At 37.2% G+C, this 20,750-nt stretch overlaps 2 protein-coding genes, 2 long non-coding RNA genes and 2 other non-coding genes across 7 annotated transcripts; 4 read left to right on the forward strand and 2 right to left on the reverse strand.

Moving 5' to 3' along the window:
- The first annotated feature begins 1,610 nt into the window (after positions 1–1,610).
- gcshb (glycine cleavage system protein H (aminomethyl carrier), b) lies at positions 1,611–9,613 on the forward strand. The gene is made up of 5 exons (XM_037750146.1): positions 1,611–1,858; positions 4,444–4,523; positions 8,081–8,144; positions 8,240–8,371; positions 9,181–9,613. Exons 1-5 carry the CDS (start codon positions 1,699–1,701, stop codon positions 9,276–9,278), a joined length of 534 nt encoding a protein of 177 aa, XP_037606074.1. The 5' UTR covers positions 1,611–1,698; the 3' UTR covers positions 9,279–9,613.
- Positions 9,614–10,275: 662 nt separating this feature from the next.
- Positions 10,276–11,491, reverse strand: LOC119476705. The gene is made up of 2 exons (XR_005204089.1): positions 11,372–11,491; positions 10,276–10,346 (listed from the first exon to the last, which is right to left on the reverse strand). It is a non-coding gene; the product is annotated as an uncharacterized LOC119476705 (long non-coding RNA).
- Positions 11,492–13,487: 1,996 nt separating this feature from the next.
- rpl13 (ribosomal protein L13) lies at positions 13,488–19,460 on the forward strand. Of its 2 annotated transcripts, none has more exons than XM_037750126.1 (6): positions 13,488–13,614; positions 14,077–14,200; positions 15,490–15,631; positions 17,316–17,489; positions 18,771–18,827; positions 19,258–19,460. In XM_037750126.1, the coding sequence occupies exons 2-6, from the start codon at positions 14,097–14,099 to the stop codon at positions 19,414–19,416; spliced, it is 636 nt and encodes a 211-aa protein (XP_037606054.1). In that variant the 5' UTR covers positions 13,488–13,614; positions 14,077–14,096; the 3' UTR covers positions 19,417–19,460. The 2 variants fall into 2 exon arrangements, with proteins under 2 accessions (XP_037606054.1, XP_037606062.1); XM_037750134.1 differs by having other exon boundaries at positions 13,611–13,733.
- Positions 17,151–17,229, forward strand: LOC119482810. The gene has a single exon (XR_005205551.1). It is a non-coding gene; the product is annotated as a small nucleolar RNA MBII-202 (small nucleolar RNA).
- Positions 18,415–18,690, reverse strand: LOC119476712. The gene is made up of 2 exons (XR_005204090.1): positions 18,541–18,690; positions 18,415–18,449 (listed from the first exon to the last, which is right to left on the reverse strand). It is a non-coding gene; the product is annotated as an uncharacterized LOC119476712 (long non-coding RNA).
- On the forward strand, positions 19,015–19,097 carry LOC119482817. Its single transcript, XR_005205552.1, has one exon. It is a non-coding gene; the product is annotated as a small nucleolar RNA MBII-202 (small nucleolar RNA).
- Positions 19,461–20,750: the final 1,290 nt, after the last annotated feature.

A 20,750-nucleotide genomic window follows, 5' to 3' on the forward strand; every position in this document is an offset into this window, starting at 1 on the left:
CATCAACAACCATTGGAACCAGATATTTAAAGGGGCCTATTTAGAATATTTATGTGAAATTGTATACTATGCACTACATACCTAATACGTGTACTATCGCTCATCATACTTTTGTGCGAATAAACAGTTGTATGTATGTCTGGAATATCTTTTTGAAATGGTTGTGTTAACAATTTATGGTGGAAAAAAGTTTGGACTCTCGCACAAAAATACTTTTTGGTAAAAAAGGTCAAAGAAGTGTCATTTAAAATCATTCATCGATGTTACCCAGTTAGGTCCTTTTTTGTTAAACTCTAAAATGATTTTGATTTAAAGCGTGCCTTGTGTGATTCCCATAATGAAACTATTGTCCATCTGTTCTGGAAATGTGCACACACCCGTAACCTGGGGCAAGAGATTTGTAGATTTATCTTGGAAAATATTATCTGTGACTTTGAAGTTCTACTGGAAAATGTATTTTAAAGTTCAGTACAATATATGAGAGAGAATATTTTCTAATCAATCTCATTATCATTGTCGTAAAGTTTTACATTCATAAATGCAAATTTGTGAGAGATAAACCTCACTTCGAGAAAGAAATGGAACTATATATTAAGACAATATCTTCTGCAAAAAACAAAAAAGGCTAGTAAAACTGAGTTTGTGCTCCCATTTTAATGTTTTTACCTAAGTTACTATTATTTATTTATTTATATTTACCCCTGGCATGCTTTGTGTTTTGTTACTTTTTTTTAAATTTATTTATTTATTTTTTAATTTTTTTTATTTATTTGTACATATATAAAACTGCACAAAATCCAGTCAATGAAAAAAACAAACAAGAAATGTGTCAGGAGAGGTGAAGAAGCCTTACAGGTTTATACAAAGGACCTCCCCCCAACCCCAGGAGAAAAAAACAATAACAAAAAAGGAAGAAAGATCTAAACTAACATAATTTTATAAAAACAACAAAAGTTAAACAACAACAAGAAGTACACAAAATGTGCAGGAAAAAACAACCAAACAGTGGAAAACAATCCAATAAAAACAATGAAATACATACAAAAAACAGTACACACAAAAAAGAAAATATATCTAAACATATCAAAAGATAATTAGACATCATGAATTAAATGTGATGATAATTTCCTTTTAAAATGTTCAAAGGATAACGAGCTCTTAATAACTTGTATTTGGTGTTCCATATTTGTACACCACGATATCTGAGGGAGTACTTATTTTAGTATTAGTATTTATCCTTTTATTTCCTTTATATTTATTGTTTACCTGTGTTGATTTAATTGTTTTTTGTATTGTTTACAAATTTAAAATAAAGTTTATTGAAAAAAATATTTCCCCTGAAATAGTACTGGTTTCATACTATAAGGTTTGGTTACATACTAAAATATCTCACATACTTAGTGTACTAAATAGCATGCTAGTATTGCATGGCAGAAGCAACCAGGTTTACTTTTATATTAAAGTAAAGTTATAAGATCTTTGTAGTGATTAATAAGAGGAAAAAAAGTAAATTATTTCACAATAAAGTTAACGTTTACTCACCAGTGTGAACCCGAGCTGAACCCAGCCTCTTCCCTCCTCCCTACCTCCTCCCTCACAGCGGGAGCCCGCACACTGTGGGATGGTGCGCGCTCCCGCGGTCAAGTGTAAGTGCACTGGCCTCACACACACACACACACACACACAGGCTGAGTGAAGATGGCGATGCGAGCAGCGCTGCGGTGCCTCCTCTCTGCTAACTTTTCTCCCAGACTGCCTCAGCTGTCGTCGGCGGTGCAGCTTCCAGCGAGCCGGCTGCTGCTGTGGAGGAGCGACTCTCCGCGGACACTGAGCTCCACCTCGGCCCTGCTGTCCACAGGTAACAAAACACACAGAGACGCACGAACAAACAGCAGCTGCAGTGTTACATCCTAACTAACTAACTCACTCACATGCGGACTGCTGCTGCTGGTCTCACACATTCCTGTCTGTCTGTCTGTAATGGGACAAACAACTCACGCAGTTAGTACTAACTTTCCCAGCAAGGGAAGGCAGAGGAATGCAGCAGGGAGGAAAGTTTGCTTTTAACTCGGAGGTGGCTGTCAAACACTAACACTTTAGCACTGAAAACAGTGAAACCCAGCTTCAAATTAGGATGTTATAAATGACCGGAAACAACAGATTACCAAGGCTACATTTTTTTTAAATTTTTTTTTATTGAAGATATTTAATTTACAAACGTTAAGGCATTATAATCTAAACTCAATACTTCTAACATACAAGGCACAATTGGATAGGAAAGATAACTTCAATTCTAAATAAAATAATATAATAACAGAAAATAACATGCAAATGATATTTGATGATGATCCCTAGAGCTACTATGGAGTGCAGTCTTTTTATTTATTTATTTATTTATTTATTTATTAATGCATTTCTTTTTTTGTTCCTTTAATTACCACGGCTGCATGTCTCCTGCACCAAGCAGTAGTTTATTAAAGTCACCCATGATGGAGTGATGAATGTCATGTGTTCATGTGGTCTAGATTATAAACAATTTAATTGTTTTCTCCTAGTTATTGCTTTTTATTAGTCTGTCAGCCTGTGCAATGTTACAGCCCTTTTTTTTAAGGCTCTCACCCATTTTACCACATTTGTGCAATTTTGTTAATAGTCTGTTTATTGTCAATACTGTATATACTGCTCCTTTTTCTTTTATACTTCCTTCTATTTAAATGGTTCATATTTTCTTACACTTTGTTTAGCTCTTTTTTTTTTACTGTGCTAGCTGATGCATCTTGTTTTTTGCACTATCCCCTTTGCTGCTGTACACCGCAAATGTCCCCACTGCGGGACCAATATAGGAATATCTTAACTTATCTTATCTTAATAATTAGAAAAAACGTGACTTCAGCCGTTACAGCAGGAGTATTCAGCTCTCAGGACTGACTCTGCTCTCCCCGGCCATGCATCAGAAATTTTGCCACAGTTCACAATCTGGTTCAAACCTGTATTTTTCGGCTTGGTCAGATGCCATGCCAACGCTGGAAATTGTTGAGGCATTGTGACTCTTCCATTAGGGGTATTGTAAAGATGACAGCATGAGCTTGGAATGAAAAGGCTCTAACTCCAGTTTGTTTTATTATTATTATTAATTCAGGCTCAACCAGACACTGCACCCTTTTCTGTCAAAACACTGAATGCAGTAGGACTAAACCTTAACCAAGAAATCTAGGAGTGGTATTTGGTTCAGATTTTAATTTCAAGGCTCATGTGCAGGGTGTCACAAAGCATTTTATCATTTGAAGAACATCTCTAAACTGAGGCCATTTCTCTCTCTGAGCCACTCAGAGACTGATTTACACTTTTATAACTAGCAGGCTAGATTATTGTAATGCTCTCCTCTCTGGTCTACCGAGGAACACAATAAATCAACTACAACTAATTCAAAATTCTGCTGCTTGAGTGCTGAATTAGACCAACAGTAGAGCACACATTACGCTTATTTTAAAGTCTTTTCACTCGTTACCTGTTCATTTTCATATTGATTTAAATTTCTTAAGGCACTGCGTGGCTGTGCACCAGACTACCTCTCAGAAATACTTTTGGTTTATGAACCAGGAAGACCCCTCCGATCCTCCGATCCTCTGGTTCTTTTCTTTTAGTTGTTCCACAAAACAGAAAAAATAGATTTGACGATGCTGCTTTCAGCCATTACGCGCTAAGCCGCTGGAACAGTCTTCCAGACGTATGTACGTAAACTAAAAACCCATCTATTGACTCTGGCTTTCATGTAGTGTTTTACAGTTTAAGTGGTTTTATTATTTATACTCTATTTTACTCATTTTGTTTTATCAACATTTTACTACTTTAAGTAACTGTTGATTGTTATGACATTTGTCAATTTATTTAAAGCACTTTGAAGTGCATTTGATTTGTTCGAAAGAAATGTTCATTTTGAGGTCGTCTCATTGTAACCAGCAAACTCCAGATTCTTTATTTCTAATTGACAGCACACAGTGTTTCATAAGGAACCGCCTACTCTTCAGCTTTGGTCCATAGTACAGTAAAATGTTCTTAGGACATCCAAATTATGTGCTTTGACTCTGTTGGGCGTCCCTAGATATATTCCACATTGCCGCTGCCAAACTACTATACACACACGCACCTCTACACATAAAAAACAGCGATATCAATCTGAGAATAACTAATAATAATTAATGCTGAATTTGAGTAATGAATAATGTTGTGGGATTGTTCCTTATTTCATGAAGTATTTCCGGATTTGTACATTATTATTACATATATATATAAAAACAAAAACAAAGCATTAAAACACTGATTTGGAGGTCGATTACCATGGCAACGGTCAAAACTTCGAAGCATTCGGATTGGCCCTATTGTTGACTCTCACTAATTAATTAATCTGTTCCAAGCTAAATGATTCCTTTGTTCTCTCCGCAGCCCTAAAGTTCACAGATAAGCACGAGTGGGTGCGAGTGGAAGATGGAATTGGCACAGTTGGTATCAGCAATTATGCTCAGGTAGGTCGTCCGGTCTACTTACTAACCATTGATTTATGACACACTTGGTTCAGAGGTTTACTGATGGCAATCTTCCAATAGTGACATGCTAATGTCTGCAGTTCAGTACTGCACTTTGTCCTCACCTGCAGCAACTGTCCTATAACAAGCTAATTTACTGTTTTATGACTATTGTTTGAGACAATTGATTATCGGCAAACTACAGTGGTGTGCAGAAAATCTCAAGGTCAGGCACTTATTTACCCATGGACGTTCAAAGCTTTGAACGAAGGCCGGTGTCTTTGGCTTAAATAAAGCTTTTAGAGATTATTACAATATATGGAGGCGTTGTTTTCATATGTTGAGCAGTGACAGTGGGCACCATTCAGGTTTGCCACTCAAAACGAAAGTTCAAACGATTTGATCTCTGCTGCTGAACGGACGTGATGCAAGATGGGCATGTGAAGACACAGAGGAGAAACTCAAACTACTGTGTTTGTTTGCTTGTTTCTAGTTTGCATTGTCAAACATTGATTGTCTAGCTCGGTTCAAGACAGGATCGCTGCTCCTCCAATATTCTCAGCTATTCAGATAGCTTACCTCAATATCAGGCTGAAAGTTTTCAGACATGTCCACCTTGCAGTGTTTTACTGCCTCGGTTTATATTTATTAACCCTCATATCACCACTACATTCAGAAAGAAATGATCAACTACTGATGTGATTATTTCTGAGTGTGTGGACTTAATCAATCTGCACTTCTACTGCACTTTGCAATGTGAACTTTGAGCAGAACTCTGACCCTGTGTTGTACCCACAGCATCTTGGAAAGGTGAACTATAAATGAAACACCACCAGCCCATGGCCCAGTAGAACAAATGAGCAAGCTGTAAAGGAAACAAGAATTGCCATAGATAACACTGATAGTCTTTTATTGACTTCAGGCTACTAATAGTTTTCTCAGGGTGTTGTGAAATTATAAAATAATGCATTAAGGAATGACCAAGTCACTGTTCCTGCAGTTCACTAAAACACCTTCAAGTTTGTTGAGTCTAAAACAGCTTCAACAATTACATGGTGTCCAAATAGTTTCCTTATCTTGGACTGCTCCCTGTTAAAGGAGTGAAGTTTCCTGCAGTCCCTCAAGGTAACATTTTGACTATAAGCGGTTATTTAGGAGCAGTAAATAAGACATGCTGTACACAGACAGAATAATCCAGACATGCGTTTCGAGGCGGATGTGTCCACGCATTATGCACCGCTTCTCCGGCAGTACCCGGCTGCCAGCCAGAGCGTAGTGCAGCCTCCAGAGGCTTCCTCTCAGCCCTTTTCGACAGAGCGATCTGATCTCAATATGGACACTGGAGACACACATTAATACCAGGTGTAAAGGGGGTCTAAGTCTTCACAGTGTTGATACTGTAAATGAGGTCCCTGGTCTTTGAGGTCCACATTAGTCCACTTCCCTACATGCTGTTGTGTACGAAGGCATGGAGACTGGCTTGCTTTCCAATCGCACATCACTGAGTGGAGTATCTTGAGCTAGCCGCTGCATTTGATTCTCATGTAAGGGCTTCAAATTCCAAAATCAAAATGTGCCATTTCCCACTAGCTCAACTGCATGGATATAGCAAACCACAGGATAGCAGACTGCTTTTAACTCTAACCAGTATATACTGTTTATGGATACTATTATATTATATTACACCACATATTACATCTAACTGGTCAATTTTACCTGCCTTGTAATGTGGCCCAAAAATGTATAGTTAGTATAGAAAGTTCTTAATAGTAGTCATTTCTGATGGCCTAGGACAATGCATTCAGTTACTGCCAGCATAAACACCCTGGGTACAGCTATTCCAGTTTATTGTGTATGAATGAGCGGGAGAAAGTTTTAGACAAGTTGAGACAAGTGATTTCTGATTTAGTTTTGATTTCTCTTTGCTAATTTTGTCTTCACTGACGGCCCTGTTGCAAATCTGACTCTATGCAGCCTTTTAAAAATGTCGATAGACTTAAAGAATAAGTGGTGAAATTCTGTATTTTGCTTATTGTCAACAAACCGCATGAAAAGACTAAAACCAACAATTAATTGATCCTACTAACAAAAATTGTCTATGTATGGCTTATGTATAGTGTATTCCTCTGTGGCATTGAGCTCCATTGTTGCTCAGAAACTATTAAAACATGTTAAAAGAGCCACACCATGTCACTGTCCTGCTGCTATAAATACTCACTAGGGCACCAAATGTGTATTAACCTGCAGCTGTAAATAATCCCCAGCAAATGCACTATTTACTCCTGTTTGAGTAATATTAGCTTAAAACTACAGTGCCCATATATTTGTATTATTATTATTATTATTATTACTTTTTAAAAGAATGAAGTATATATTTGTGACTTGTTTTTAAAGATGTCCGTCTTCAGTAGAAATGAATGGGCTTGGGGGTTGAGAACCACGGACAGGCTGGGGAAGTCATAAAGCGTTGCGAGACTGACTGAAGCAGAAGTTCCCACGATGTATCAAACCAAATTACCAAGTCCCACTTCCCACTGCAGATACCAACAATGTAACAATGAAAGAGCAACCTCACCTATATCCAGCCTTTTCTCTTCCTCTGGCATGTGGCACAGGAATTGGCGGCATAACGCTAACGTTACTAGTGCATGCTATGTCAGACGTCACGTCCAACCAAATTGTATTCCTAAAATACTTAAAGGATTAAAGGCAGTGTTGGTAAAGATTTTAGAAACATTTTTTTTTTATTAGTTGAAATTCTCATTACATCACGACAGCAATCAATGAATCAAATGCTCTGACAAAAAAAGAGAAAGAAATCTGGTATATGTGGCTGCCACAGGACTCTAATAAACCCGTCCAATCATTTTATTTGGGCCGAATGCCTACCTGCCTACGTGCACTCTGCCCGTGCACTCATTGCTTGTCACCCGAGTCTTCCACAAGCTGTAGAGTAATAGTCATGTTTGCCATTCACGTTCATTAAGATAATTGTGGGGGAATGGCTTTGGAGAGAGACCTGAATGGGCGGACTGTCATTGTTGCTGACTCGGCGACTTTCTCGCTAGATTTAGGGGCTTTTAGAGCTAGTGCTGCTAAATATTTTCATTGGAAAAGACCTGTTTTTTCCAGTTGGATTTATAAAAATCGAGTGTACTCTTGCTAGTTTCTCAAGATCAACCACCCTGCCTATAAAAACTAATGTTAACATCATTGTAATGTGATGTGTATGTGTAATAAATAGCTGTTGTCTGTAATAAAACTAAATTAAATGACAATTTTTTTGGTTTTAAATTAAGGACTTGGAGTTCAATTTTAGCAAGGCTCTAGCATACCACCAGTAGTACGTGTACAGAGATTTGGGAATCACTGGACTGAAGCATAGTTGGCTTTGCCCTTTTCATGGGATTCGTTGACAATAGTAAATATAGAATATAGGCAGCCTTATATCCTTTTCAAAATACATAAATGCATGTAACACATCCTTGGATTACTACTTTTATCAATCACTTTTATGTAGTACTTTGTTAGGTTATAATTTTGTTCTATCCTTTTAGGAAGCATTAGGTGATGTGGTATACTGTGGACTCCCTGAAGTTGGCCAAAGACTTGAACAATTGGGTAAGAGCCTGGAACACACTGCACTGTTTTGAAAGTAATTCAAGCGGTGTGATAAGAAGTATTTGTCATGTTGTGTCTGTTTGTGTGTGTTTTAGAGGAGTTTGGTGCCTTGGAAAGCGTAAAGGCCGCCAGTGAACTCTACTCTCCACTGGAAGGAGAAGTGACTGAGATCAATACGGAGCTGGTAGATAACCCTGGACTTGTGAATAAAGCCTGCTATGCAGAGGGTAAGTGTCTTGCAGCCACTGTTCTTTTCTAGTCCTTTTCTCCCAGTAGATTTCTTGCCAAGATATATAACAAGTTGCCAAGTAAGGGATAGTGTTCAGCGAGCCGGTCATTGTTGTGAAATAAATCCCGACAGGGGGGGTCTCTTATCACCCTGTAGGGGTTTATTTCACAACAAACACCTGCTAGCTGTACATTATCCTGCTTATTACATTGCTACTTACCTAAGGAATCAATTATTTGACAATAAAATATTCCTCCAGAGTCTGACCTCAGAACTGCGTCCATAGCAACGGTTTGTTATACATATGGTGCCTTCAAATGCTAAATGGACTTGTGTTTATATGAAGCTTTTCTAGTCTTCCGACCACTCAAAGCGCTCTACCCTCTGAGCCACAGCCCGAAATGGGATGGTGACGTTGTCAGAAATTTAAGTTAATTTTTCGGTGCACAATAAGTTAATATATTGTAATTTTACAATGAATAATTTCACACTTGCTAGCTTGCTAAATTGTTAGCCTCTGTGGCTTCGAGTCGCCGGCAGTAACGTTAATATTGCCGTTGCTTAGCAGCGGTGTTCTCAGGACTTAACCACTTCAATATCCTCTACACGACTTCCCACGTTGTAAACACAAGCTCACAAGTTTCCTTTGTAGGCACCAGTAGCAACGGTCTGCTATAAAGAAATAACAGACCGTAGAATGCCATGATTGACCAATCAGAATCGAGTATTCAACAAAGCTGTGTAATAAACCAGAATAACGTATAAAACAGCTTGTTCATGATACGATTTTGATCACTTGCTTTTCAGGGTGGCTAATCAAGATGACGATTGAAAAGCCCGAAGAACTCGAAGGCCTCATGGATCAAGCTGCATATGATAGATTTATTACGTCACTTGAAGAATAAATGAATGAACTCACTGTGCTGTTTTTGTAATGTAATTGCAATCAAAGATTAGTAGGCAGGGTTACTAACATCTTGTGTGACTTTCTTTCTTATCTGTGGTATTTATTTTGATACTGGAATTGTGCTATCAAAATAATAATAGTAAAAAAAACTCTTAACATCTTCCACTTAGGGTAGGATTTGTTTAGCTACCAGCCAACAGAAAGGGCTCTTAATCTCAAGATCTGTCAGTATACTTGTTTCTGGTGCTTTGCTCCATGTGCACAGATGTGGTAAAAGACTAGAAAGTGATTGTAAGAGCCGTGTCACATTCATTTAATAAAATCTGGTCCTTACACCCGTGTTTTTTTCACCCCTTATGTCTGTAAACTTACTAACGGCTTTAAAATTGAATGAATGTGTTGAGATGCAGTTGGTGTCAAGATGGCACCAATTCACACAGCAACTTTAAAAAAGGCTCATGCTCAGTTTATGATGCGACATGTTGGTATCATGTTGCTGTACGCGTGCTGACAGAACAAGCTGCCTCTTTGTGCTTGTTATAGTTCCACACACCTTGACCTTTGCCCTCATGTGAAGATAGGCAGAGATTGCAGTTGATCAATGATTAATGAAGCGGTGAACTGAAAACTGCACTCAGGCTGATAATGGAAAATTGAAAGCTGTAATTGGTTTTCTTGGCTAAAACTGACCAACTTAATATTGTCACAGGTGGTTAAAGTCACTGAGGACCTCTAGTTTATTCTCTCACTCAATATTCCTTTTAAATTGTATAATAAAAGAGTTATTTAAAATGTACATTATTACCAAATGAAGGTTGCACTTAAAAAAAAAAAATTTCCCAGGTCAATGCTGCGTTGAGACCATGTTTTCTTTATTATGGTCTTTATTATATCACCTTATAGGGCAGGGTTGCTTCCACTGTCGTCCGTGCCTACAGCACATGGAGATGCAAATCTTGTTTTCATATGAGGGCAATGGTCATACATTTTTTTTATGTTGCTGCATCACGGATGGATTATGAGACGCCGACGGGCCCCTAGATCTGTAAATCCTCCTCACTCATACCTACCAGAAAACAACCACAATAACATTTAATATAAATAAATATTGAATCAGACTCATGATATTCATTCTCAATATGAAAGGACTCAGATCAGGGCAAGAGCCCAAAAAAAAATCATCTCTACTGTTTACTGTAACCTTTGACTCTCCAAAGAGAAATGCCAATAACATTCATTCTAAAAAGAGACCCAGTGCTCATCCTGACCACTTGGGCTGTTGGGCCTGTACTGTGTTGTCCAGTGTGGTGATCCTACCGCAGCAGTTCTTATGTGACAGTTTGGTTTTATCGAGTTCATGTGACACACAGGGGTAAATAAGACACATCACACATCGTTTATAGTCTAGTCTTTTGGTTTGAAAGTTTTGTATTTGGTCATTGCTTACAGCTATACCCTGCTACCATGAAGTAATCGTCTATGTATGCTGGCTAATTTTAAGAAAACATTCTAGTACTAATAGATGTCTTTATACTGTTAGTAGCCAAGACTACTGCTGACTGTTAATGAAGGGTGCTAGGCCTACATCTAGTGGCCAGTGCCAAAACTTCACCTTTAATTGTAAGCCAAACTTGTGGACACACAATTACATTATTGTACTGTAAGGAACACAAAATGATATAATTCCATGAAACATCAGCTTGCAAAATAAATTTAAAGTGCGGCAACATGAGCACATAATTCTAAAGCTTTACAAATGTTTAAATTAAAAGATTAAAACAATCTCAGCATGCTTAATATAATAATACACAGGCTTTAAAGGTGTTCATTTGTAAGGCTACTAGTCCAATCTTTGGGGATGTTCATAAACCATTGGATTAATAAATGGTAACCCCATTTCTGTTTCAAAACACATCTTTAATTAACTACTACTAATACTAATGTTTCTCTCCAGCTCACCTACTTTAATTCAATACTATTGACATTACTGTTTTACTCTTAACATTATGCTTAACTTCATTTTATTTCCTTTTTTTAAGCTAAATATATTATTGTATTTAAAAAAATGTCTTTATTATTATTTTACTTTACTTATTTTTTTCTTTCGTGTGACCAAGACCAACATGGGGTGGGGATCATCTTTCTATGTTTTTATTTCATGTCATGGACACTCAGTTATGTTCTGCATTTGATATGATGACCTTTGCTATGTCTGCAAAAAAAACAATAAAAAAGAGGGAGATCTATTCTGCCAAAGGGAGCAATAGTACAAAACCATATTGACCAACACCAACACAAGCTGTTCATGTTTACAGATGGTTCCAGAGACTGGACATACAAATACCATTAAGTAAAGTAGAGGTTAAAACTACCATAAAAGACTACTAGATTCACAAAACCTGGCAAGAATATCTGGACTTTAGTGACACAGGGAGACATCTGTACAGCATTCAGAAACATGTAGGTGCTGGTGGAATACGGGGCGGGAGCCCTAAGAGATGGTCATTACCCGTCTGAGAATAGGACATACAGGATTAAACCAAACACTTCATAGAATAAGCAAGCACCCAGCTGGACAATACACAGTGTGATAAACCGGAAACTGTCAAGCATGTTCTTATAGAGTGCAACAGGTATGACGAAAAAAGAAGGGAATCAATATCAGGATTAAATGATGGAAATATTACTTTGGGGAATCTGCTAGGAAAGGCATCTAAGAAAGTGCACAATCTTCTAATTAATTGTTTAAGAGCAACAGGAAAAAAGATTATTTATTTATTTATTTTCTTTATAATAATAATAATAATAATAATAATAACAATAATAATAATATTGTTCAATTCAATTCAATTCATATTTATTGACAGACTCTAAGACTCTAAGTAACAAAGTTTATTTCTGAATTTTGTTAATACAACTCTGACAATCCACTGCACAAACATGTTTGGACTGACAGATGTCCCACCCACCCCCACCCATAACAATACCCAGAGGACACTAAAAAAAAACAAGTGTACAAAAATAAATATAGATAAATAAATACATACACACAAATAAAATAAAAAAGTCATAGTAAAAAAAATAAAAAATAAAATAAAAATAAAATAAATAAACTTGTTAGAGGTCTAGGACAGTACACCCTATCATCTATGGCACTAACATGCATAAAACAAACACAGTAGTTAAGCCAAAGAGTTAATAATAATAATAATAATAATAAATTGGAATTATATAGCACCTTTCAGAAACCCAAGGACGCTTTACAAAGGGGGCACACAAAATCATACTAATAAATAACACAGAGGAGAAACTATAGCTAAGTAATTAAAAAAGGGATGTGTAGGAAGAGTCAGCTGAGATCATAGGCCTTGATGAACAGGTGGTGCTTGAGGTGGTTTTTGAAAATGTCCAGGGATGAAGCATTTCTGATTTCAGGAGGGAGAGAGAGCCGAAGAGTTGAACACAAGGAAAAAATAAATAAATAAAAATAAAATAAATAAACATAAATCATGATAAATTGTTAGAGGTCTAGGACAGCACACCCTATCATCCAGGGCACTAACATGCATAAAACAAGCACAGGAGTTAAGCCGAAGAGTTGAACACAAAGACAAATCAGGGGTCTCCTTCCAATGTTTCGTTTGAAATATTATCCTGACTCGAAGTCCATTAAAAAGCATACAATGTTTTTATTATTATTATTATTATTATTATTATTATTATTATTATTATTATCATTGTTGTTGTTGTTGCTATTATTATTATTATAATTATTATTATTATTATTATTATTATTATTATTATTATTATTATTATTATTATTATCATTGTTGTTGTTGTTGCTATTATTATTATTATAATTATTATTATATAATTATTATTATTATTATTATTATTATTATTATTATCATTGTTGTTGTTGTTGCTATTATTATTATTATAATTATTATTATATAATTATTATTATTATTATTATTATTATTATTATTATTATTATTATCATTGTTGTTGTTGTTGCTATTATTATTATTATAATTATTATTATATAATTATTATTATCATTATTAGTATGAATATTACTATTATTATGATTATTATGATTATTATTATGATTATTATTATGATTATTATTATGATTATTATTATTATTATTATTATTATTATTATTTCATGTATTAGTATCATCCTGCCAGCCTGCTGCTCCTCCCTCCAGCAGTAGGTGGCGGTAGAAGAAGAAGACGCTGTTCGCCCATTGGCTGGCTGGTTGACACATATCCCACAATCCACCGCGGTACAACTTCCTTTTTCCTTTCGGCCATTTTCCTCCCTAGCAGGTATGATACTTCATCTCCTCACACTGAAACACAATCTGCTTTAATCCTCCTCATTTCATCTGTACTTCTGTATTTCACTTACAACCTGTAATAGGGTGTGTTGTCACCTTTAAAATAAGGCCACTATTGTAAGTGTATGTAGTTAAATCGCTGCAGGACATGTGTATTTGTAGTGATCGGTCTGGTGGTGTTGGTGGCTGTTAGCATGACTTCAGAGGACAACGTTTACCTCCATGTGTTAATAATACTCCTCTAAATATAAAACATGAGCATACGTAATGAATGCCGAAATGGCAAGGACACATTATTATGAGGTTTAACAGCCTTTCACAGGAATGGTCCATCACAACAGGCAGTAACCTGGCCAGCCTGTTAGCTTAGCCTCTCCCTGCTCATGGTGTGCCGGTGTGTCAGTCTGCTCATGTCTCATGTCTCATGTCCGTGTGTCCTGCTCTGTCTCAGGGAAGAAGACATAAGCAGCCATGGCCCCCAGCAGGAATGGTATGCTCCTGAACCCTCACTTCCACAAGGACTGGCAGAAAAGAGTCCGCACCTGGTTCAACCAGCCAGCCAGGAAGATCCGCAGGTGAGAACCAGCTTGTGCTGCATGTAGAGATGCTGCATGTAGAGATGCTCCATGTAGAGATGCTCCCAGTAGAGATGCTGCAAGTAGAGATGCTCCATGTAGAGATGCTGCAAGTAGAGATGCTGCATGTAGAGATGCTCCCAGTAGAGATGCTCCATGTAGAGATGCTGCATGTAGAGATGCTCCATGTAGAGATGCTCCCAGTAGAGATGCTGCATGTAGAGATGCTGCATGTAGAGATGCTGCAAGTAGAGATGCTCCATGTAGAGATGCTCCCAGTAGAGATGCTCCCAGTAGAGATGCTCCATGTAGACACCAACACACTGACAATAACCTGATATTGACAGAGGGATTTCATTCATTCATTCATTCTCACTGTGCAATAACATTTTCCACTTGTACAATTGTGTTAATAGTCTGTTTATTGTCAATACTGTATTTACTGCTCCTATTTTTATACTTCCTTCTGTTTAAATTGTTCATATTTTATTACACTTTGTTTAGCTCTTTGTTTTACTGTGTTTAGCTGATGCATCTTGTTTTTTTGCACTATCCCCTTTGCTGCAAATTTCCCCACTGCGGGACTAATAAAGGAATATCTTATCTAACTTGAGCCAACCAGTCGCATCTTGTTAGCAATAAGAAATTAAACGAGACATGATCACATACTGCTCCAATCAAATGGCAGCTGCATCAGTATTATGTGTTTTATATTAACTTGAATGTGAACTATAAATATAAAATAGTGGTTGCATGAGTTGTAATAGTCAAAAACCAGACGCATGTTTGAAGTTAAGGCAAACAGTATTTATTGTCTGGGAACACATCAGGGCTCTGATTGATATTTTGGGGCCATTGGACTAACTTAAATTGAACATCATGGGAGTTTCGATGGACATATCAGGGCTCCTTTGATTTATTGAGGGTGGGATGTCTGTAAATGGACATGATTTTGATCAATCAAGTCCAGGACTAACGTGCAGTGTGGTTGAAGTATATGATTTGCACCGTGCATCCTTTTTCCTGACCACAAGAACGCAATAATTGATGTTACACACAAAGTTATAGTCCGCCCTAAAAGTGCTGTACAAAAGTAATACAATTATTTCTATTTTATTGCCATATTTTACCGAAATTGCCTGCGTTGAACAATACAACATTATAAATATAAGTGTTTTCAGTCCAAAATTGCGACAGCAGGTGTTGTAAAAAAAGAAAACACATGAGTTTTGTCTCTTTGCTTCTAAATCTTTGACTGCAGTTTTGACTAAGATTTGCTTTTTCTTTAGGCGAAAGGTTCGCCAGGCTAAGGCCCGTGTCATTGCTCCCCGTCCTGTCGCTGGACCTTTAAGGCCACAGGTCAGGTGTCCCACAATCAGGTACCACACCAAGGTTCGTTCCGGACGTGGCTTCACTCTGGAGGAACTCAAGGTAATACTTTCTAGTTATGTTAATGGGTGTTTTAAATGCAGGAATAATTAATCAGCATTGTAAATCTTAAATCTGTCCCCAAAAATTGGGCAGTTTGAAACATATTTAAAGAATTTAATCCACCAAAAAGGAAAAAAGCAGTAACGCAACTGATTAAGGGTGTCGGTTGATTGTGTAGTCGGATAGAAACTTGTTTGTATGCCAGCATGAAAAACTTTAAACCTATTGTATCAAGGTGACTTCCCCCTCAGAAATGCTATTGACAACTACTGTGGATGCACAACAAAGCAAACTCAACCTTTCTGTGATGAATCATGCATCCCACCCAACTCAAAAAACTCAATAGCTGTAGAAGAACAAATAGTGCTGCTCAAAAACTCTCTGTTCTTGCCAAACTGTACCTCTCCTTTCCTCCCCTGTACTTGCCTGCTGTGGGAGGAAGGCTAAATGACTATATGTACATGAGCACCCAGAACATGTGGACTTGTTTGTTATTTTCCTTCACAAGAAGTAGGCTGGAACATGAACAATAGTGACTGTTTTTATTGATAAATCTCCTCTGTACAGTCTGCGGTGTGTGTATATATGTAGTACTAATTGCTTTTCTGTCAGACCTCATCTTCATGAATAAGAACGCTTTTATTTCAATTAGGGCTACAGCAATCTATTATTTTAGTAATCGAGTATTCTTCCGATTATTTCATCGATTAATCAAATAATCAGATAAAAAAATACTTTTACTTTACTATTGAGCAATAGAAGGTATACAAAATAAGACGGGTCTCTTAAAATGGACAACTAATTAATTTTCTTGTCAGAAAAAATTAAATTTTTATTGCATACAATATCTTTCAAAACTAAACCCATTTAGTGCATTACAAGTGTCACATTACATTCTGGGTTTTAAATATAACATTTTCTGACATGCAAACAAATAAATTAAATGAAGCTTTGATACAAAGAATTTGCATCAATTATTTTTAGTAATTGAATTACATGAGGAATCATTTCAGCCCTTATTTCAACTCCTAATTCTATATGTTGTAGAGGGAAACGAATGCCTATGATGTAGTGAAAGCACAAGTCACATCCTGGAGTTTGATCCTCCACATCAGCCAAAGTGTTTGAGCAAACATTACACCAATTTCCTGTAAATTTAAAATGGGCACAAGATATTTCTGGCCACTAAAAGACTGGGAGGGAGTGGAGAGCGCTGTGCCCCAGTGTATTAGGTTGAAGTGTTGATTCATTTTAAATGGGGTGAAATTGAGTACATTTGTCATAAATATTTCAGTATATGCAAATAAAGTTTGCCCTTGTAAATGCTATATTATGTTATAAGATACATAATCACTATTCTTACAGACTTCAAACAGTCAGGCTCAAATTTCGCAGGTGAAGCTCCAGCTCATGTAAATAGAATATAGCACAAAGTATCTGTGCTAGCATGTCATCATTGTCAGACGATGTTTAGAAATATATTATAACCATTTTATGTGTTTATGTGACAGCAGTCAGATGATGACAAATCTCCGGAATCTCTGTATTTACTTGATGAATACCTTGAACCTTTTATCTGATGACTGCTTTTTCTTACTCAAAATGGAAAATAAAATTGAATGTCACAAATTGGGACATCAGGATCTTCTGTTTAACTCTTATCATGCTGTGTTCCTCCCTACAGGCAGCTGGTATCCACAAAAAGACAGCCCGCACCATTGGCATCGCAGTTGACTCTCGCCGTCGCAACAGATCCACAGAATCTCTTCAGGCCAACGTGCAGCGTCTGAAGGAGTACCGCTCCAAGCTCATCCTGTTCCCCAGGAAGGCGTCTGCTCCCAAGAAGGGAGACAGCACTGTGAGTTACTTCATGTTGTTGCATAAAGACTTAAAGACAACTTCACATCCAATCTGTTAAGCATGTGGCAGACTGTAGTTGTGGTTGTTAATTAACTGTTCTATGTTCTGATTGTTTGGCTCATTTTCCTGAGAAAAACAAGTGTTAAAACATTCATCAAAGGCATGTGGTCTGTAAGAATGGGTCATTGCTTAAAATTGAAAGTAACAATTTGAGAGCCCTCTCTAGTGTTTGTGTTTACTATTGCTCAAAGAAAAAAACAGCTTTTACGACTAATGTATAAAAACCAAAAGAACCCTGTCTAAAATTTGAATTTACTACTCATGCATTTTGAAAGCGTAGAGATTTGTCTTTGAGGGAGCTCAAAGATTTAGCCCCAACCTGTGTACCCTTGTATTTGAACTTCTTTTATGCCTGCGCGGCCCGCACTGGTGACAGCTGTGGCTGGAGGGATTATGTGTTCGGGTTGTCCGTCCTTACCCATTCTCATGAACGCAATATCTAAGCAACACCTTGAGGGAATTTCTTCAAATTTGTCACAACCATCCTCTTGGACTCAAAGATGAATCGATTAGATTTTGGTGGGCAAACGTCACTGTGAACTCACAAAACATGTTTTTGGCCATAACTCAAGAATTCATATGACAATTATGACAATTTCACACACACGTCTAACAGGATAAAATGATGAAGTGTTGACATTTTGGACTGACACGGATGTAAACTGCAGCTTGAGGTGGTAATCTAGTTCTAAATGCAATGCAGTGATTACAGTTTATCTCTGCAGGACAGTTTATTGAGCTAAAGTCTTGTTTATGACTGCTGCACACCTTCAATGAAGGATCATAATTTGCATTCTTTAATGCCATTTTATTAGTTTATTAGATTGGTTGTGTATTTGATTGCATGGGATTTTAGTTTTTTGTGAGATTATCCAGCTGATGAAACATCACCGAGGACCTGTAACGTTACAGAAACCTCCACTGTATGGTCAGAACAACAATGGAGGCTGAGAGCCAAAAACTGCTCACCGCCTCACTTGTCAGTGCACCCTTACTTATAAAAATCAGATTCCTGTACACCCTTTAATTGATTCTGTACTCTTTAAGATTTAATATAGAAGTACACAAGTACACATTTTTCTGCCTTTTGATTTGAGTAATGTCATAACACTCAAACACTGGTGATAGCTAGATGTTTGTCTGCCTTATAGCAGGCCTTACTGAGCTACCTGGATGTTAGTTGTTGCCTTGAAGAAATAACTTTTGGTAATGTTTTCAGGAGGAGGAGCTCAAGATGGCCACTCAGCTCGCTGGTCCAGTCATGCCCATCAAAACAGTAAGTTTTAATTCCTTAAAGATGTTAGGAGAGATTACAGTGAGATCACTGGAAATTAACGTGATTAGTTTAAAGTGGAAAATAAGCCTGAATCTTATTTATAATTGCGCATCAGCTAACATTGAACTGGCTGGATTTGCCGTTCATATGATTTTCTTTTTGTTTGTTTTGCATCTCAGCAGTCAGATGATGATAAATCTCCGGAATCTCTGTATTTCTTTGATGAAACTTGTGAACCCCTTATCTGATGACTGCTTTTTGAAATTAAGCTGGAAAAGCAAATTGTTTTTCACAAAATATTGGTGCCATAAAATAAGGCTTCTGTTTGCATCAGTCAACGTTAAATTGGCTGGATTTAGTCTTTTGGCAGACATAAGAGACAATGTGTAAAATGACGGACGTGGTTACGATTCTTTTTCTTCTCTCCCAGGCGCACAAGAAGGAGAAGGCTCGGGTTATCTCTGAGGATGAGAAGAACTTCAAGGCCTTCGCCAGTCTGCGTATGGCCCGCGCCAACGCTCGTCTCTTCGGCATCCGTGCCAAGAGAGCCAAGGAGGCTGCTGAGCAGGACGTGGAAAAGAAGAAGTAAAAAGGGTCACTGTGGAACTTTGCAAAATAAAGAGTTAAAAAAGATCAAAGTGAGAATGTCATGATTTATGATCTTGAGTGTTCATGGTGAAGTCCTAGGTCAGGGCAGTGGTTCCCAAAGTATAATTTCCATAAGTACCACAATAACAGATTGTATGACTATTTTGTTCATGAGTTTCATACACTTTCTGTGATAAAATATCTAAAAGCAAAAATCTAATCAGATGGGGGACCCTGGGATAAAATCTTATTCAATGGAGGTCTGTGGTCCAATATGTGTCAGTTTAAGGGTCCTTGACGTGAACAAGTTTGGGAATCACTGGACTTGATGGAATAGAACCACTCAGCAGAGAGAAGGGAAAAGACACGGTGATGTGTAAGTATTGTACTGCCGTTTACGGAGTGTCAATTTCATAACTTGGGTCATTTTTACAGGTATAAACAGGCAAGATGTAATATATAGATGGTATCAAATGTGTTGAAACAACTGTTGGGTTCAGTCGGACTGCAGTAATGTATTTGGAATATAAAAAAAGTTTATTTCAACCACAACATTTTTACTTTGGGACCAAAACAGAGAAACAAAATCAACGGCAGATGTTAATGAAAAAACTGACCAAAAAAATCAGATCTGAGCCTTGTATGATTTATACCTTTGCCATAACAAACCTTTGGACTTGTAGTAGGAAAAGTACAGGTGTTAAATAATGACCGTAACGATGGCTCTGTCATTTTCAAGTGTCTCAGTGAGACATGACGGTGAGCCAGCATGCACAATACCAGCACCCTGAAAATGAAGCAGCTCATTGTTAATTTTAGTATTTACACCTGTGCTTTTCCTGCAGTGACACGTCACAATATCTTCTGTTAAAAAGGCCCATATAGTGCATGATCAAATTGTATTTTGCAGAAGTTTCAGTTGAAGATTTGAGTGATGAACAGCGTGAAATTGGAGCAGTCGGCAATACAAAAGCTGAAAATAAATTGTTTCCAACTCACTATTTACAAATTTATCTGATTATAAATTGACATCATTCTGAAGTGTGCAAGCTATGAACTAAAATGTAAAATTAAGCTCACGTTTGCATCAGTAGGTGGCACTAGAGGCACAAAATGTAGCTCATTAATGGAGACATAAAAGCATTTAAGAGCAGTGTTTGTTGAACTGAGGAACTGTAAATCCATTATTTTTTTGAAAGCCGGTTATTAACCTGATGTGACAGTGTAATTGCTGTACAATTTAACACTGTATTACCAGATTAATTTTGTCAGTAACTCAAAAGTTAGAAGAAAGCATGTGACAGAAACTGATGCACGTTCATTGAAACAGTAAAG

This window comes from Sebastes umbrosus, chromosome 2, assembly GCF_015220745.1.
Source record: "Sebastes umbrosus isolate fSebUmb1 chromosome 2, fSebUmb1.pri, whole genome shotgun sequence".
Lineage (NCBI taxonomy): Eukaryota > Metazoa > Chordata > Actinopteri > Perciformes > Sebastidae > Sebastes > Sebastes umbrosus.